A 19,161-nucleotide genomic window follows, 5' to 3' on the forward strand; every position below is an offset into this window, starting at 1 on the left:
CGCTACCTTCCAATGCCTAGAGGCTTTAGTAGAAATCAGTCAATACAGAGACAAACAATATTTGCATAGGTGTAAACATCATAGGCCGAATGGAAAACAGAGAGAGTCTACTGCGTAGGGCGTATGTCATTGCCCGACAGTTATATGCACCCCAGTTTCTGTGGTGCACAGGCAACAGTCTAAAGCAAATAAGTTGGGGTATAGAAGAAATTTCATTTTTACTTATGAACATCATTGGCACAGCTTCCAAAACAAATATGACGGTGAATGAGGAAATTTCACCTTTTTGCACCAGCTCGCAATGCAGGTAGAGAGAATCAGAGCATACATAGCTGACCGACCCGTTTCGGTTTCATCAAGGTCATGCACGCGTTCTGCCAGAGAACGGCATTCCATGAACTTGCTTTGGTAGTTCACTTGGACAAGCGAAAATATACCGCGGTTTTTCATATTGTGGGAAAAGGAAGCATATCCCACAAATTGATTTGTATATGGCAAAGGTTTATGGCAAAGGTGGCAGGATATAAAAAATATGGAGATGTGAAACCCGACAAAGCCGGGTCATGCTACTCCAGAACTGGTGTATAGAAAATAAAGTAGAAAAAACAAACCTCAAGATGACCAAATTGGTTTCCCAGTCGCTTCTGAAGCAGTATTGATTGATTGATTTCTTTTGTTTGTTTTTGTCTTACCATTTTCTTAAATAATACTGAGGTAGGAGCTCTACACAACCCTGTGTTGCGGTCCTATTTTGTATTCAAAATATACAAAAAACTGACACAAGACTTCATGAACATAGATAGCTCTATACCACCATCATGATAGCAAAAACATGATAAATGAAGGAGGTCACATCACACCTGAAAACGTATAAGGCTATGCCTGCCCCCCTAACCTCTACTGACAGCGTGTTCCGCCAGTTCTTTGCTGCAAAATATGAGGCCGTAATTAGTACGTGGCTGTGGTAATTTAACAGAAATGTCATTATTCTTTAGAGTGTACATTCGAGTGAAAAGTTCACAGATAGCAATGAAGAACGAACCATATTATACGAGAGTTCATACATGAGAATAAGGCACTTGTATCGGACAAACGTGAAAATATCTTTAATACCAATAGCTGAGAAAGCAATGGTTGCCGATTCAGAAGGTGAAAGACCCATCATTATCCGTAGCGCCTTTTTTGCACAAGGTATACAGGCCCCATCGCTGGTGGTGATGTGGTGAATGAAATAATGAACGTATGGAAGAATATGAAGCCCACATCAAAAATGAATTTTTGACCTTTTGATTTTGACACATTTTTCATTTTCAGCGGCAGCTGAAAAGCGCACAATTTGCTTGCTTGTTTGTGTGTGTGCGTGCGAGCATGTGGTGCGCCAGTGTCTGTGAACGAATGTGTGAGCGAGTGTGTGGGTGTGCGCACGTTTATGTGCGCGTGTGTTTGTGCGTGCGTGCGTGTCTTTGTGTTAGCGCACGTGTGTATGCGTTTTTGTGAATGTGTGTGTGTGTGTGCGCGTGCGTGTCACAGTTAGTTTTGTGCCACGGGCACGGCGATCTCGTAACATCTGCCTCTTAACAGCAGTCGCTTAAAAAATCGGAAAGGTAAGCCAAACGGTGTGCCGTCTCGGCGTGTGGTATTTCGGGAGCTTCTGGGTGCACCTTGTTTAGATGCAGCTTCTATATCTCTTCTCAAAAGGAGACAGCACAGAACTACGAGGTCGCACCTTTGCATACACACGTGACGCACGCTTGGCGTTTGCTTGTTGTAGCAGTTTTACTCAACCTCACATTCCGTGCGTGCTTACCGTTGCTAAATTAGTTTCTGTACACACACAAGAAAACACAGTCTATTAGACAGGTTCTGACAGTCGCGCTTTACCGTTTTTTAAAGAGGCTTCTAGAGTCAAGCACGTCCAGCTCCGAGAGCCATATGTTCAGGTTTAGTTTCGCCTCATCCCTTTTATAGGGGGGGGCGGAACCATGGGGTAGAGCACTGCACGGGCCGCATTTTTAGGCCCAGGCCCGGCCTCCCTTTGATTTACTCGCCCCGGCCCGGCCCGACGGCTGCATATACCTAGCCTGGGCCCGGCCCAAGCCCGAAGGATTCTAAGTTTCTCGGCCCAAGCCCCGCCCGAGCAATTTATAGGCTACCCGCACCAGTGTATCAGGCTGTAAAATTTTACCGTGGCTGACTAACAGAGGGATAGATAACACAGGCTGGAGCCCTACCTAGGCCCGGCAATGTACGGGCCCGGGCGCAGCCCAGGCCCGCAAAAAGAAAGCTTTACCCGGCTCGGCTCGGCCTACGGGCCGGGCAGGGCTCGGTTTTTCGGGTAAGCATGAGCCCGTGCAGTGCTCTTCCATGAGGTCCCACAGGCGAAATCCGGACAAGCATCAAGATTAAAAGAAAAATCATGGTCCATCCATTGGTGGATCCGACGGAAAGGCGTTAGCATTAAAATTTCAAAACCCTTTGGGAGCTCTCCTTCGCAACACTACACAACCCTTCAGCAGCCCTCCCCAAACGCTACACAACGCTAACGCAAGAGAGTATCGTCAGCAAAACTACCCGTTCGGGCTTCCTCCGATTCAACTTGGCGGCGCCGTCTCGGAGCAACAGCCCTTCTTTCGTCGCCGCTCCTCCGCGCATCTTTCATTGGAGGAGGCACAGTAAGCAGGTTTCGCCGCCGCGAAAATAGTGTCGCCGCTGACATTTCCCGCCAAATTCCGGCTATTTGCTTTTCATTGGCTCCGGTCCCCCACGTGACCTTTCTCGATCATGATTTGCTGAGCTTTCTCGGTTTTTACAGGGATTTTGCCAAAATCATTGGGTTAGTAAGAAAGGGGGGGGGGGATATGTTTATTACGAAAAAAAAATAAGGCAGGCAAAAGGAAAGGTTAGCCAGGTAAGAAGGGATATGCTATACCATGAGCGTATTTTCAGTGCGAGCAGTACCATTTTGGAGGGTAAACGAACCGGCACAGCGAAACCGAAACTGTCCGTCTCTGTCGTGAATGTCATCCACGTCATCTGGCACCACGTATGCCGCGGGGAGCTGCGCAGTTACAGCGTACGTAGGCCATGTGCTGCAGAGCATTCGCGTATGTTCCCAGGTCTGCTGGACATAATGCTGCTGGAGATGCAGACGCGGTGACCGGAAACGTGGAACGTAAGCGGCGTGCGACCCACATCGCTAGGGATGAAAGCTTGAAAGCGTGGGATTAGTTGGTGAAAATTCCATCACTTGTATCTTCCGTTTGTGGGCTTTTTGTACTACATAATGCTAGGAAGCGACAAATCGTGCCGCCATTACCCTCGGAGAGACGTTCAGAAATGCGCACAAAAGAGTACACGAGGCCCATACCAGCCTGTATGGTTGGGCTAGCTATTGCGCCGCACGGATGTCATGTATCGGTGACAGCGCAGGGACCATCGTCCGTCTTCCGCAATGCGATCGCATTTCGTACGTGTTTGGCAGTGCGTCAAAGAGTACAGTGAATTCTTATACTCTACGTACTGCATAACGCCGCTGTGTTCCAGAGCACAATTTAGCAGATTGGAAGTTGCTGTTGGTCGGTATCTCGCATTGTTATCATCTTGCATACACCATGCAAACTCAGGACCGCTATTATGGCCCAAGTACAGCAGTGAACAACAACAACAAGTACAGTGACAACAACAGTGGCAACAAGTACTTGTGAAAAATGCTGCACTCCACATCTTAATTCACTCGGGAACTACAAAAAAGAAAATAGAAGAGAAAAGGCATTTTGTATAGAATCACCTGTGGTAGCTAAAACGTCTACGACAAGCTGGGAATTGTTTTCAAGCAGTACACCTTTTAGAAGGACGGAGCGAGACCTGTCCGCACCACACGGATTTATTTACCCGCGCTCACCTAAATCCATTGTCTCTGCCTTGAGACAGTACGATGCAGTGTCACGTAGATAAGTCAAAAATACCTATATAAGTTGTTTCTTTGCTACTTCGGTGAATTGAACACTCCTGGTACAGTTTTGAGCGAATGCTCAAGAACTGCATGCACGATGCCACCTTCTACACTTGTACCCCTGGCAGATATGAACGTCGCACGCAATTGATTGGCAGATTTCACAAATCCATATTCTAATTGGAGGCTGATCACAATTCTCGCTATTTCTGGATGTACCAACCTCTGTCGTGCCCCGATTCCGGTCACCTACATAGGGTTCCTCTTGATGAAGTCAGGTTCTAGGCCTTCGCATCCCTATTCAAGAATTCTGCTTTACTGATCTGCAGGGTGTCGAACCGAAACGTTTTTCGTTCCGGTTTTCGTTCCGGTTCTATCATAAACGGTCCGGTACCGGTTCTGCTCCGGAGCAAAAAAATAACGGTTCATACCGGTTTTGAACCGGTTCCGCTTCTGGTGGGCATATTCATTCCCAGAAAAAAAATCAATGTTGCAAAATGTAAACCCGTCTATTCCGCACACATGGTATTTAATATTAATAGGCAGCTGTGAAATTGGTAGCTCCTGGCTCCTCTAGGTGTCTGTCTGTTCAAATAGGCTTTCCCCTTTCTTGAAGCCCATGATACAGACGGACCTGTTTGTCGTGATGTCATACGTAAAGTACTTTCTTGCTGGATTGGTGCGATCGCGTCCCATCCGAATGTCTGTTGCTGCTTCCTAGCCAACAAGCACCACCGCACGAGTACGACGCAAATCGAGGAACACCTTCACTTACAAACGTGCTCGACTGCTCCGTTTTCTTTTCTTCGTGTCCTGTCCACAAAAGAGGCGCCACTTCGTACGCGCTTGCCCTCGCGGATACGTAAATGTATTCAACTTCGCTGTTCTCAAACAACGGACGCGTTGCGCGACATTACCGATAGAGAAGCCGTTACGCAGCCCCCTTGGGTCGTGTTTAGTTCAGGAGGGTTTGGGCGGATGAAATTAAAACGAACACTACGGCACATTGCTAGAGAGTCACAACCGGTCACATGTACCTGTAGGTCTATGTGCGCCAACGATAAAACGTTACCAAGGGGTCATAGTATACCGACATACATTCCACCGCAACCGTAACCCTCGTAAAGTGTCCGTGACATGACTTCAGAACACACGGTGTCAGTTTCATTCGCTCATTCGTAGTCCAAACCGGCGAAGCTTATTCTTGGACCGAAAACCGTTAAATAAATTTTTCGGTTTCCCTCCTGAGCGAAAAAAACGTATACGGTTTCGATTCTGTTCCGGTTCGCACCAAAATAGCGGTTTTTTTCGGTTTTCGGTTCTGGTTTTCGGTTCGCTCCGACACCCTGCTGATCTGTATCTTCCGCTGTAAAGAGAGTATATTGACAACAAAATATTGTTCAAGCAATGATCACTGGGACCTAAGAGTCTGAAAAAATTTAAAAGGTAGAAGGTCGCTTTGATACGCTGAATCTTTGCCAGAAAATGGGGAACGAAAGCGTCCTTATCAAATTTCCACGGAAGAGCCTTATAGAAGCGAGGTGTGTTGCAAGATGCCCTTTCACATTCAGTTTGAGTTTGAGTTTGATTATAGAAAAAAAAATTGTACACACACATTGGATGAGAGGTTACTTGCAGGTATATTCACTCGTTGGATGTAAGGATGCTGTGGATGTGATCGCTCGTTGGACGGCCTATGGACATATTAGCCTAAATTAGATGTTAAGTATATACGTGTCCTATGGCATTTTCGATGAAAAAGCATGCTGGATATACTGCCTCGTTTTGAGGTGTAATCATGCTGGAAATAACGTAAGATAAAATTGTGGTTATGAAGAGTAGTTTTATAAATATCACGGTCATAATATCACCTTTTGCCTTGAAAATAAATATTGACCATCGAAAGTCCTACACCAGAAAAGGTCACTTTTCTTTGTAACCGTATTCCGCATCTCTCTTGAACAGTTGTTCATTCTGTTGTAAAATCCTGACCAAATCCTTGTTGTCCAGTTCATCCTGCGTTCCACCATACTCTCGAGGCAAGGCATCGGGCGAGATGTGCTGGTGTAGACTTGTCATATCGTTGCCATGAAAGAAGATCTGAAAGGGTATCGCTATTACAAGAGAAGTCTGTTTTCAAGCTCTTGCTATTGCTAGTAAAGTCTCTTGATCAAGCTCACGTCAGGTGCAAGCGCAGGATTCTCATCTTATAGTGTTTGTCACACTCAGATGAACATCGAGGCTCTCTTAAAAATACCACAAACTCCGTAACCTCGAGGGTCGTGACGAAATCCCGCGTATACGTCATGGTCAGCCACGTTCGTTTTTTTAATATTTTACCAAACCAATGGAAACCTACACGACGAAAGAACAGCGTTCGCTGTGCAGAGAGAACAATTTGAAGGCAATCTTTCAGACACGCGCAAAGAAAGCTGCAGATTACCTTCAGGCCTTCAGAGCAGCATAATTACGGGGCTTTCGTGCAAAAGTGAACAGGAATGAAACGGAAAACAATCCTCGTTGAAAGCCATTCTATTTTTTAAAGGAGCCTGGAAGGCACATGGAACATATACATAAAATAGGAAAATATTTTGCGTGTCGGTTCCTTAACGTGGTATACATATGTCAGTATTGGGTTATGTTTTATTGTTATGTTTATATATTGGTGCTGGAATATGCGCAGCGTTCTTATTCTTGCATTTGTGTGTCCTTCCTTCCACGGCTAGTCAATCGCCAGAAGTATTACAGATAAGATAAATAAAAAACGAGCGGGACGCCCTCGCTAACCCTCTCGGCCGTACCGCTGGTGCAGGTCTTCTGAATTATCACGTACACAAAATAAGAGCTATTGCATACTTCGTATCTTGTCACTAAAGGCAACTTTCATGGGTCTATTAGACGGTTTCAGGAAATCCCATTGCTCCTTGCGCACGCGTTGCAACTGTCATGCGGTGGTGAATGGTCCTTGACGTTCCGTTTTCGGTTACTGAAAACGTATTTTTGTTCGCGAGGTATTCCTTTTCGCGAAGGAAAGAGCCCCGAAATCGCGACATTAAATACTTATTCGCGAATAGCTTATGACAGATTGCGCGATTCGCGATAATAAATACACCGCGAATAAAGTTACGTTTACAGTATCTTCACACGTCGTGACCCAGAGAGGAGCTAGAAATCCTAAAGTTCAAAGCGACGCTAAGCACTCTGGGATTTGCTCAAGTCAATTAAATTGAACACTCACTTGAGGCTCCGATCGGTAAAGCAGAGGTGCCCCTACAGTGCGCAACCGAAGTAAAATTATAAAGTTAGGATTTTTATTTGATTAATGCGGACAGACCGTTCAGCTCTTGACCGGTGTCCCGAGAGTATCTACCATAAAGAAAGTTATTCAACAGCCGTTCCTGGTTATTCAGCTGGGGGGAACACCCGATATAACTGTTCCCTTTGTATTTGCAGTGGTTGTAAAATTACTATATGCGCACAGTATTAAAGGTACCGTAAAGCAGCACCGATCAAATGTTATTTAGTGTAGCTATTCGATAGTCCAAGCCACCAGGACAAAAACTGAGCAAGTTTCATTCCAATCGACGGTGCAATTAATTAGAAAATTACAATTAAAGATTACGAGCAACACTGTACTAGGTATTCGAAATGATTCCGTACTCCTGCCACATACGGCGGCAACCACATTGCATGCATATAACACTGGGCCCGATATAACAATCCACCACAATCCACCATAAAATCCGTCCCTGCAATTCACACAACGATCCACATCTGAGGATAAACGGATAAGCGAACTGAAATGAAATGCTGAGCCGTTGAAAAAAATGTGAAGCCAGACAGCGTCGGGACTTGTTTGTTCACAGAGGTTCACAGAGAGAGTTTGTTCGTTCGAAAGAGGCCGCGAACAGAAGGAGCGCGCAGGCGCTGTAGGGAAGTAGGGAAAGCCTCCATCGAACAGCGGCCAGCGCTGGGTTACTTCGCAAGAAACACCGTTAACAGGGGTTTCAGAATGCATAGGTAAACAGGGAAACTTATAATATGACTACTAAAATAACGAAGTTCCGATGTAATAGTGTATAATACCAATTTTCAGTGTTGCCCGCTGTGCAGGGGGTTGTTTGACACCAGGCGTCGCACCGCTCCACTACGCCGCATTTTTCATGGCGAATTAAAAATATTTATAGCGCGTTGTCGGTCGTATGGTTCCGCATATGGTATTTAGAAGCAACAAAGTCTCTAGTCACATCACCGGCATATCATGCTTGTCTACTGCTTTACAGTACCTTTAAAGGAGTACGGAGGGACATCAAAAAATAAAAATAAAAAGTTCAGATTAAGACGTCTGGTGAAAGTGTGTCATTTTACCGAATAGCGCGAAAGGTTTTCACGTGTGCAATTTGTTTCCCAGAAAAAAAAACTCGCATAAACATGGCTCCGCCACTCCGGGTATAACGAGGAGGAGAAGGTATGCCACGTCACCGATGACGTTACAAGGAGAACTCGTTCTGGTTCGCCGGTCAGTGGGGGTCAGCGCCTTGTCCCCTTACCGCCGTAAACCGGTTTTGCCAGTTCTCCCGGAGAATTGGGGATAGAAGGAGCGGCCGAATCATGACCGAGCCAGGAGCAATACTTTTTCAGAACCCCAAACAGCCGAGTGGCAGACACCAGCGGAGTAGCAGACAACATTTCTCTCGACCAATCAGCGAGCGTGATCCTTGTCGCTTTTTGCGGCGTATTTTAAATTCAATTTCTGCGGTAATTATGAGTCTGTGGTGTGATTACTTCGCATGGCGCATCTTATACTGACCTGCTTAACAGTTTTATAAAAAGAAAACAGAGCGTTAAAAATGACTTCTGTGCTACTTTAATGAAATCCCTGTTGTGCTTCAGTTCAACTTACCCGTTTACGAAACTTTTCTTTCATGAAGGGCATGAGGACGGCCATGAAAGCTCGCATGAAGAAAGGCTCGTTCACGATGTGCAGTGCTTTAAATTTGGCAGGAAATCCATCCTGAACAAAAGAGCATTTACCTATATATACTCTGTATACTGTTCTGTGCTATATACCTGCGCTAGATGAATGACTTTGATGAAATGAGACGGTGGGCAATGTCGCACGTGATGCAAACCCAAGCCTTTGAGGTCGTTGATCATGACGACTCCGTTGATTTGAGTGTCAGGATCCAAGATTGCTTGTTCCATGCACATCGTATTCGTTTTGAACATTTCGTCCGGGCTGTAATCACCGGGATCCCAGGCCCCTATATAAGAAAATATCCTAACAATTCTATCTTAATAATAACGATAACGAACCAGATTTTACGAGGAGGACCGCCCTGCCTCGATGGTCGCGATGAGGTAATAAGCTCTGGTAGTTGTACACGAGATTCTTCTTAACTTGAGAAGGCAGCAGTTGGTCGTACACTTCCTTATACGTGCGACGGCAGTTGTAATAGTTTTTTATCAGTTGGAAGGCTCTGTCGACGTCCAACTTCCGCGCCCTGAGAAACCTAAGCAGAAACGGAGCATCCGTGCGGCTGTACAGCTGCTTTTCACCTGTAATAGACCACCCGCCGCGGTACATCACATCAGGACATCGTGTGATTGGGTAAGAGTGGATCGTTGGCATAACAATCGCACGTACGTTGGTGTGGCAGTCGTGTAACTTGGGTCGTCTTCGCGTTTCGTGAGATGAGGTCAGGGCGGTATCTGCCTCGCACATCAATTAAGCTTTCCTTCTTTGGCGCAATGACTTGCGTCATCGGAAACAACCATCTAGACTTCTTGCGCCGTACGCATTTCTTGCGTGAGCAACGAGATGGCGCCACAGGCGCCTCGGCTAGGCAAGCCTGTTCCAATAGTGACAAGCAAAGGGGTCTACTCAGCTGCCTAGTCAGGCGGCTTCGCGGGCGCGAGGTATTGGAACGCAGCCTAAGTTTGTAGGACATCGTGCGTAAACTGTCACCTTCACAACTAAACATGTGTTGCAACTCTCTACGCAGTTTTAAGAAACATACCACTATGTGCAACTATAAACAGCGGGCACGCTGGTACCGTCAACGCGCATCTCCATCCTTGCTGTCAGATGGTCAGGCGTATAACTAGACTGCATCGATGCGCACTAGGAGGTAGCCGACTGAATAGCGGACTTGACGAGATTTGGAACGAGACTTAACATGGCGGCACTTCCGGTTAGACCGCTAGGCAGTCGACTAACCGGGGTATCGGAACGCAGCCAGAGTTTATCTGAAAGAGCCAGCGCTCAAATCGGTAAAAGGAGCCACGATCATGCTGTGTGTGCCACGCACAGAATACCGTCTTCTTTCCTCCTCACAAAATTCGTTATTATATTATTACCTTGTAGCATTTGACGCAGTTCCCTGATGGCGGCTTCTTGCTTCGAGGGGCTTTCATTCATATCCTCTGATGTCACTTCCTGGATCTTGAACGCGGCCATTTTTGTAATGGATATCTGAAAGAGATCGACACACATCGTTCAGCAACTCCTCGAAAAGAATGCCCTGGCTGGTCAGAGGGGATACCAGCTCCCTCTCCCACGTCCATTTTTTTATGGCGCGCGATTTCATGCCTTTTCTCAGCAGTCAACGGTAAAATTTTAATGCCTGTCGTACCGTTGGAAACAGAGGGACTAGAACTGGGGCGTGTAGGGCAAGGAATTTTAGAATTTGTCTTGGGTGTCTTGTGAATACCCTCCACACACTTTGATTATAAAATAACTGAGAACAATTTCAAAATTCCGAGCCCCCCCATGTTGCAGATCTTGTCGTCCCATTTCCAGTAAGACCACTCGCATTAAAACCTGACCGCCGGTTACGGAGAAGAAGCTTCAAATGTGCGCCATTGCATGTGGGGAGAGGGAGTTGGTATGCGCTCTTAACTCGTTACTTTCGAGTTCCAGTACGTTCTTGAGGATTTCGTTCCTCTTATAGGAAACTTGGTAGATTAGGGTAAGTTCCAAGTTCATTCTTTTTTCTTTTTCTTTTTTCTGTTCTAGTTCACAAATGATGCTGTGAGACGACAGCCACCTCCGCTTCCTTGTTTTTGCGCGGTGAACGATACGAGTTCAGTTTTTGCAGTTCTGGAGACTCGGGTTGCGTTAGGGGCCAGTAGTATTTCTAATGACGGAGGTCACTGTGGGCCTACATAAAACGGCACGCTCGGCGCGGTCGCGCGAAATGTGCGCAGAAGGTGGCAACTCATCCAACTTCAAAATTCTGATGCCTGCTTTGTGCTCAGTTGAAGTTTATTCGGACATTAACATCGGGATACGGGCGTTTCGGTGTAGGACACCATCGGTATGCGGACGTCGTGCTACATGGACATCTCCGTACAAAATCATTTCGGTGCAAGCTACCTGCGGGATACATGTATACAACGGTGGTGTTGGATGTGAAAAGGCTCGACGTTGTCGGCCTGAGAGGTGGGCAACGTCACAACTGACGCCCTGGGAGAATATGCGTCCTAGGTCGGCTTGTAAGGGAACTGTGCCGACATATGTCTGAAAGCGTCTGAGGAAAAACCCCAGACAGCACAGCCGGCACCGGGATTCGAACCCGGATACCTCCCAGTCTCGCCGTGACATGGCCATCACGCTAACCACTGAGGCATGTATACAGCGCACGTCGAGATTGTACACGTCGAGGCCTAAAAACCTACGCGGAACAAATGAGCGTACAGTAGATTTTTTGCAACAACCACCAGGGTTATTTGATCGGTCCAAAGCACGGCGGGAGGGTGCTCTACAACAACAACAACAAATAAATTAGTGATAATGAATGGGGAAATTCGCCACGTAAGGTGCGGCCCACTACCCCAAGGCACAATGGGGCAGGATGAGATATGTCCTGATGATGAGGTGATGAACGATGCTAAATAGGGTCGACAGTCAGTGGAGTCAGTAATACATAAGAACGGTAGGCAAAACCACAGCACACAAAAACACATACACAGCACACAGGTACGCAGGCAGATCATAGGGTAGAGAGGAGACCAGTGTCCCGGAGATGAAATACTCAAGAGCTTGGCGATGGTCAATCTGGTTAGACCAAGGGCCGAGAGTGGTTGCCAATGTGAACGGTGCCGCCGTGATCGACTGCAGGCGGCACTGTAGAGCTGCTCTTTGGGAGGTGTAAAGATGGCAGTCGAGGAGCACGTGCTTGGTATCCGCCAAAACAGCACAGCGAGAGCGGAGCATGGAGTCGGAGCGGCAATTGTCAGATGCTTGAAATGGCGGGGTGTATGCAACCCCAAGACGAAGCCTGTGTATCAGCGACGCAAAATGGCAGGGCACACAAGAAGGCATGGCGAAGCCAAAGTCATAGTCCACTTTAACGCATCAGAACTCTTGATGGAACGTCCCGAGACACGTGCTCACTTTTACTTATGACGTACCACATTCTGCGAATCACGAAGAAATAGGAATAGGGCTTTGCGACTTTTTTTTTAATTCCCTGTTAGCGCCGCGAAGCAACTGCGGCTATAAGCGGCGTACGGGATTCGAACCCGGGATTTGAACCCGCGTCACCTCCCAGTCTCGGCGTGCAAAGCTGTCATCCTAACCGTCACGTGAGCTGGTACTTTGAGAATAATTAGTCCCTACTCCGAGATTTGACCGTTCCCGTTTTGAAAGGAAAGTAATGAGCAATCGATTATATAACTCAATTTGAGCGTATTAATGACTGCTGCTACGACTAGTTTTCGCGAACTTTAGTCGTCTTTTAGAGACACCCTGTACGGCTTGTACTAATTGCGATTAAGTAACGTACTTTTATGTATGAGATGTGGGATATATTGTAACCAGGCAGCACAGCGTCATGACGATAATAGTCATCTGTACGTGACGCCCTCGTTCCTGTGTGACGCGATCCTCTGACGGTCATGTGCCCGTGAACAGTGTGCCGTACAGCCTAGCCTAGTCACCTCTCTTTCCTTGTTGTTGTTTTTCGTAGCTTTTTCTCGGAGTAGCAGAACTTGTCAGGTGACAAGTTCAACCTCTCCGTATTATTTTTAGTTCGTCCAACTCCAACTCCAACGATAATAGAACGCGTGTGTGATGCGTCGTTGTTGTCGTCACAACATTTAGAAAGAAACAAAATACAAATATCCCATCCACATGTGCACGTTGTATAAACAAATGTGATACACACACACACACACAAATAGAGATACGATGATGAGATGGGGCTGATGCCGGCCAGCAGGCTGGGCGCTGCCCCAGTGCCACTTGTACGTGATGAGAGATGATGATGATTATGATAAGGGGTCCGGTAATCAAAGCAGGGTGGAGAGGCCTGTTGATGACAAGAAGTCCCAGAGGTGACGCAGACCTTGGCGTGTATGAGCTGGACTGGACCATGGGCCCAGCACCTTGCCTATGGTAAAGGGGCGATGATCGATCGCATGCAGTTCGTGCTGCAATATCGCACGCTCCCGCTGGTAGTCCGGGCAGTCCATAAGTAGGTGGTGCAGGTCTGCACGCACACTGCATGCTGCACAAAGGTCCGAGGGCGCACGGCCAAGACGCTGCCTCATAACTGGTGTAAATGCAACATTCAGCCGCATGCGGTGAAGCAGGGATGCGTAGTGTCGCGGAAGGCGATGAGGAAGCGACAGTGAAAGAGAAGGATCCACTGCGTGGAGCAGAGAGTAGGGTGTAATGTCATGCAGCCACTGTGATCTTGTCTTGTCTGCAGAGAGAGCACGGACGAGGGCCTGACGATCACCTTTGGGCAAGATGATAGAGTGGGCTGAAGCTATATGATGACCCCGCAGGGCCGCCCGGTCGGCCTCTTCATTGCCGGGTACGCCGACATGACCAGGTACCCACTGTAATACTACGCAGTGGCCCAGGTCTAGCAGCTCCTTGTAAGTTTCAAGCACGTCAGCAACAATGGACGCGAGAGGACCTCGAATGCCCATTGTTGCGAGGCATTGGATAGCAGCTTTCGAGTCTGTGTAGAAGACCCATGGCCGAGATGAACACTGCAGGATCTTGCGCATGGCAAAGAGCAAAGCATGTAGCTCAGCACATGTTGACGACGTCAGATGCGAGAGACGGAAGATACCAGTTATGTCTTCGGACGGAATAATATAGGCGCATGCAGAGCTGGATTTTGTGGACGAGCCATCCGTAAAAACAGGAGTAAAGCCTGCATACAGCTCGCTCATCATATCCAGTGTGAGCGCCTTGGACACACCTGCAGCGACATCATCCTTTCTCTGCAGCCCGGGAACGGATAGTGAAGCAGATGGCAGAGGGAGGGTCCAAGGTGGTGTTGGACGCGCCTGGGGTTCAACTTGAAAACGCGGCAGGTGAGGCTTTAGCTGTTGAATGCAGGGCCTGAACTTGTTATTCCTGCGACGGGAAAGCTTCAGCAGTAAAGGGTGGTGCCGGTGATGAGCCAACAAACGGAGATAGTGACGGCTCGTCTCATTAAAGCGCTGGATAGCAAGCGGAGTCTCTCTCGCTTCTGCCATGACTAAACAAGTATCCGTTGTTCTTGGCACGCCCAGGCACACACGAAGGCTACGTGCCAAAAGACACTGAAGCTTGGACTCGGAGGATGGCGAAATCCCGTGTAATACTGGAAGGCTGTATAGGAGCGGACCACGCACCAAGGCTCGATGAATGGCCAAAAGAGATCGCGCATCGCAGCCCCACATGAGGTGGAGTACAAATGTGATAATTAATTACACTATACAGGGTTTCTGAGCCGCACCAGATTTTTTTTATATAAAAAGGTTATGAGAGCAGCGTACACACCGTTCTTTGTATACAGGATGTTTCAAAAAACGTGTCATTCGAACTTTATAAAAAAAACGGGGCGACTGAAAAATACGGGATAAACGGCACTTGTGTGGCAACTGAATTTGCCATATTGCAAAAATATTTTCATTTGATTTTAATTAAAAGAAATTGAATTTCTTTAATTGAACTTCAAAATTTCCCAAGTGAACCTCACGTTTTTTTTTTTTTACAGAATTAGAGAGCCCGTAGCGAACTTAGTCAGAACCACCAAGAAATCCGCTCGCTATTGCAAAGGGCTATCCGCTCGCTATTGCCCAAAAAAAGTCCCGAAGTTGACGCTTCAGAGTTTCGGGTATTCAACAGCGCACCAAATCAGTCGCAAAGATGCGCGGAGGGCAGGACATGTTCCTGCCCCCATGAAGCTAGAACAGTTTATGGCCGGACCGGCGTGGAGCACAAGACGCGCCGATAACAAGGCGGGTGACATTCCACCATACGTTGATAAGCGGCAAACAAAAATGATTCCGCCTCTTTTTTCCCGCCCTGTTTTTTTTTCGACCTTCTATCTTTCATGGGGGCAGGAGCAAGTCCTCCTCTCCACGAATCGTTGCGTCTGATTTCTTGCGCCGTTGAATACCCGAAACTTTGAAGCCTCAATTTCGGGAATTTTGGGGGGCAGTTCCATTTGCAATATCGAGCGGATTTCTTTGTGGATCTGACTAAGTTCGCTATGGGCTCTCAAATTCTGTAAAAAAAAACGTTAGGTTGACTTGGGAAATTTTGGAGTTCAATTAAAGAAATTCAATTTATTTTAATTAAAATCAAATGAAAATATTTTTGCAAGATGGCAAATTCAGTTGCCACACAAGTGCCGTTTACCCCGTATTTTCCCGTCGCCCCGTTTTTTTATAAAGTCCGCATGACACGTTTTTTGAAACGCCCTGTATACGGCCAGGCAAACATCCTCTCAGACAAAGTATGTAACTACTATAAATGACTTGTTACCTAAAATTTATTAATTAACTCTTTAATTAGAGGGTTTCGGGCAAAAGTGGGATAGCAGAACGGGAGACAGTCCTCTTTAAAATCCATTTTATTTATTTATTCATTTTTAATCCTGAAACGGGGCAGTACGTTGAAATATCCATTACCGAATTTTGCTACGCAAATAGCCGAAACCGAAAAGCGGGGGTACAGCGCTCGTTCCACGTCAGAGGGTCACGTGCTTTGAAGCGATCGAGATGATTGGAGGGGGGGCTGGCCAGGTATTATAAGCTGGCCAGGCCCAGATAAGCTTTTTTCTTTTTGTGTGTGTGTGTGTGTGTTAGCGCCGCGAAGCAACTGTGACCATGAGCGGCATACAGATGGAGAGAGGACAGGTGGAGGAGTGGGGGACAGGGGGGTTAGTATGCGTCCTGGGCCGACTTCAGTGGGAACTGTGCCGACATTCGTCTGGAAAGTCTTCGGAAAACACAGGGAAAACATGAGGCAGCACAGCCGGTGGTAGGATTCGAACCCACCACCTCCCAGTCTTCGGCACCACCTTGGCTACCACCAACGAGCGGCCACGCCATGTCGCTCGTCCAGATAGGCGTCGACGCGCGGTTCCTTTGTACTGCAAAATTCGGCCTATGGACATTTCAACGTACGCGCTCGTTTCAGAATCTTAAAAAAAGGGATCTTTCAATGAGCCCATTCTGCTATCTCACTTAATTTAATTTATTTTCATTTCTGTTACAAAAACACCTTTGCCCGAAAGCCCATAATGAAGGAGTTGGTTAATGAATTTTAGGTAATTATTCACCCTGCAGTCACACACTCTCTTCAAGAGGCTGTCTGCCTGGCCGTATAGAGAACTGCAAAAACGACATGTATGCTGCTCTCATATATTTTTCTATAAAATACCTGTGGTGCAGCTAAAAAAGAAGAAACAGAACATCCTGTATATGCCGCACGTAATGGACATTGTTTTCAGTCAAAAGTAGTCCACATGCACCTGAGTATATCGTTATTATTTGGTTTGTCTAAGTTTATTTTCAGTCCGAAGACTTCAAGGCCGAAAATTTCGCAACCGGGGATTTCGCCACAAGTACACGTATCTAAAGTGGATATGCCTCAGGGGACTTTTTTCTTTTTTTCTTTCGGGGGCATTTCTACCGGGGACATTTTTCTCAGTTCCTCTTCGAACGACATTACCCATAAAAATAAATGTGGCACAAAAGGTAAGCTCGTTCTAGTTGCATCAGAAAAGTGCCTCCTGGGCACCGCACCGAAACAGCTGCACTTTGCGGTAGCCATCAACGGGCAACATCAAGTTATGACGATGGCAGGAACGCCATCTGCTATTCTGGAAGAGTGAGTCGACACAGACAGCCCAGATGCTGCTCGCCCATACATCACCTGCGTCCGACGAGTACGGTGGCCACAGCCACGGCCGCTCTGTGCCGCTGTACAATTTAGGTAACGGTACCACTGTACTCCGCGCGCTATCACGGCCGTGCCATAACAAACTTTTCGCTCGTTCCCTCACTGTAGAAAAACCCGCGCACACGGTCTGAAGACAACCCCTTTCCTTGATGCTTTCTTCTGCCTCTTTCCGGTTTGTTTGGTTTGCTTTTTCTCATTTTACTGGCTCTATTGTTCCACCCACACTCTTAAAAATGAACTTCACCGCATAGCGCGCTCCTAGCCATCCATCATCTCGAGTGATATCGTTATCTGCCCTGATTTGTTGAAAACGGGAGGCGTACGCCTGTTCTGTGACACGTATGCTGTTCATAATTGTCACACAAAAGGCGTACGCCTCCCGTTTTCAACAAATCAGTGCAGATAACAATATCATTCGAGATTGTGGTTGGCTAGGAGCGTGCTATGCGGTGAAAATCATTTCTAAGAGTGCACAAACGCGTTTTGGAGTTCCAGTCCTGACTGGGTGGGGAGGGGACTAATCTCCATATTTTTCTTTCGTTTCCAATACAATCGAATCCACAACGGTCGCGCTTTCTTATTTTAATCGTTACCTGTCTTCCGCTAAAAACACAGCCACCCCCCCCCCCCCCCCTCCCTGCCTGCGTTCCTTCTCACGTATCTCATTTTCTTCCCATTTTGTGTGCTTCATTCGTTCGCCCTGGGCTTGTGAGAAAACGGCGCATCAGCACCATGACACAAAGGATCGAGTGGTGTTCTGTTCATGCGTCTTCCAGAACCCATACCCTTATAAATGGCTCTACCTGAGACAAGTCGACCCTTCCCGTGGTGAAACACGTTTCATGCACCAGGATGGGTCTCGGCTGCCATTTAACTTTGGAAACCGCGTGGGACTCAGCGCAACGTGGGACTCAGTCCGCGACAAGCGACTGTGTCATTATTCGGAAGATCAACCTAAGAAGTTGGGAAAAGACATCTTCGAGGTTTGCATAGTTTTGAGGATAGTAAATCATGTCCTGCCTTGATGCCTCGTTCAGGGCCCTCTCGATAGAGGATGTTGACGAACTCGTCAATAGCCGCGTTTACATGAACCCGACAGGAGCGAGTAGAATTGGTTTATCGCAGCAACCTCTCCTCTCCTCTCCTCTCCTCTTCTATCAGGCCGTGTCAACCAATCTTCTAGGAAGGATTGATGTGAGGTGGTGCGATAAGTCAACTCGACCCGTTTCTTTCGTGTTCATGTAACCGCGGCTAATATCAAGTTAGGGCAAATCGCGCGACGTCACAAATGCAAGTTGCTTATCAGTACAGAAGGTAGAGCTAAGATCGAAAGTAAGTATGAACTATGAAGTAAGCTGCTCTGTCGAGGAGCACTTCGTTTGTCAACATGTCAAGTGCCAGGAACTCACCTTTTTGAAGAGGAGCTAATGTGGAAATGCATTTGGTTTTTCTCGCGTGTATGACATCACTGCGGCAATTGAAATGTTATTATTCCGCACAAAGCCACGACCCGTAAAGACCCGCGCCAGCACAAGTGAAAGCAGCGGACAGGTTCTGCAGCGATTCCCAGCAGCACAGTCGATACCTGTAAACAACGGCGACACGGCCCCTCGACCGCAGAGAGAAGGGGCCGAAACAGTCCAAGGTCTTCCGCTTACGTTGACGATAATTCGCCTCGCTCGCTCATCGGAAAGGACACGAATGAAGCTCAGTTATCTGGGTCCGCTATCGCCAAATCGCTAACTGGCTTCTGTGATTGCATTCACTTTTCAAGTGAGATGCTCATTTATGTGATGTAGTCCTTTCTTTCCTTCTTTTCGCTGCATTTGCATTGCTGTCAGGTTGCTTTCGCCGTCTAAGCAACTAGACGAAAACCGGGCCGCCCTTACGTAAAACGTCCTGCTATTACGTTTTACGTAGGACGGCCCGGTTTCCGTCCGGTTGTTTTATGCCGCTCGGCTGCAATGCGTGAGAATTTTATTTTAAATTGTTCGTGTCCTGTCCCCTGGCT

General features: G+C 47.2%; 1 protein-coding gene across 1 annotated transcript; it reads right to left on the reverse strand.

The window, feature by feature from the left end:
* Positions 1-5,775: 5,775 nt before the first annotated feature.
* LOC135394209 (alpha-tocopherol transfer protein-like) lies at positions 5,776-18,802 on the reverse strand. The gene is made up of 6 exons (XM_064624820.1): positions 18,560-18,802; positions 10,313-10,427; positions 9,269-9,511; positions 9,023-9,216; positions 8,856-8,966; positions 5,776-6,052 (listed from the first exon to the last, which is right to left on the reverse strand). Exons 2-6 carry the CDS (start codon positions 10,410-10,412, stop codon positions 5,876-5,878), a joined length of 825 nt encoding a protein of 274 aa, XP_064480890.1. The 5' UTR covers positions 10,413-10,427; positions 18,560-18,802; the 3' UTR covers positions 5,776-5,875.
* Between the last annotated feature and the right edge of the window lie 359 nt (positions 18,803-19,161).

Source organism: Ornithodoros turicata, chromosome 5, assembly GCF_037126465.1.
Source record: "Ornithodoros turicata isolate Travis chromosome 5, ASM3712646v1, whole genome shotgun sequence".
Lineage (NCBI taxonomy): Eukaryota > Metazoa > Arthropoda > Arachnida > Ixodida > Argasidae > Ornithodoros > Ornithodoros turicata.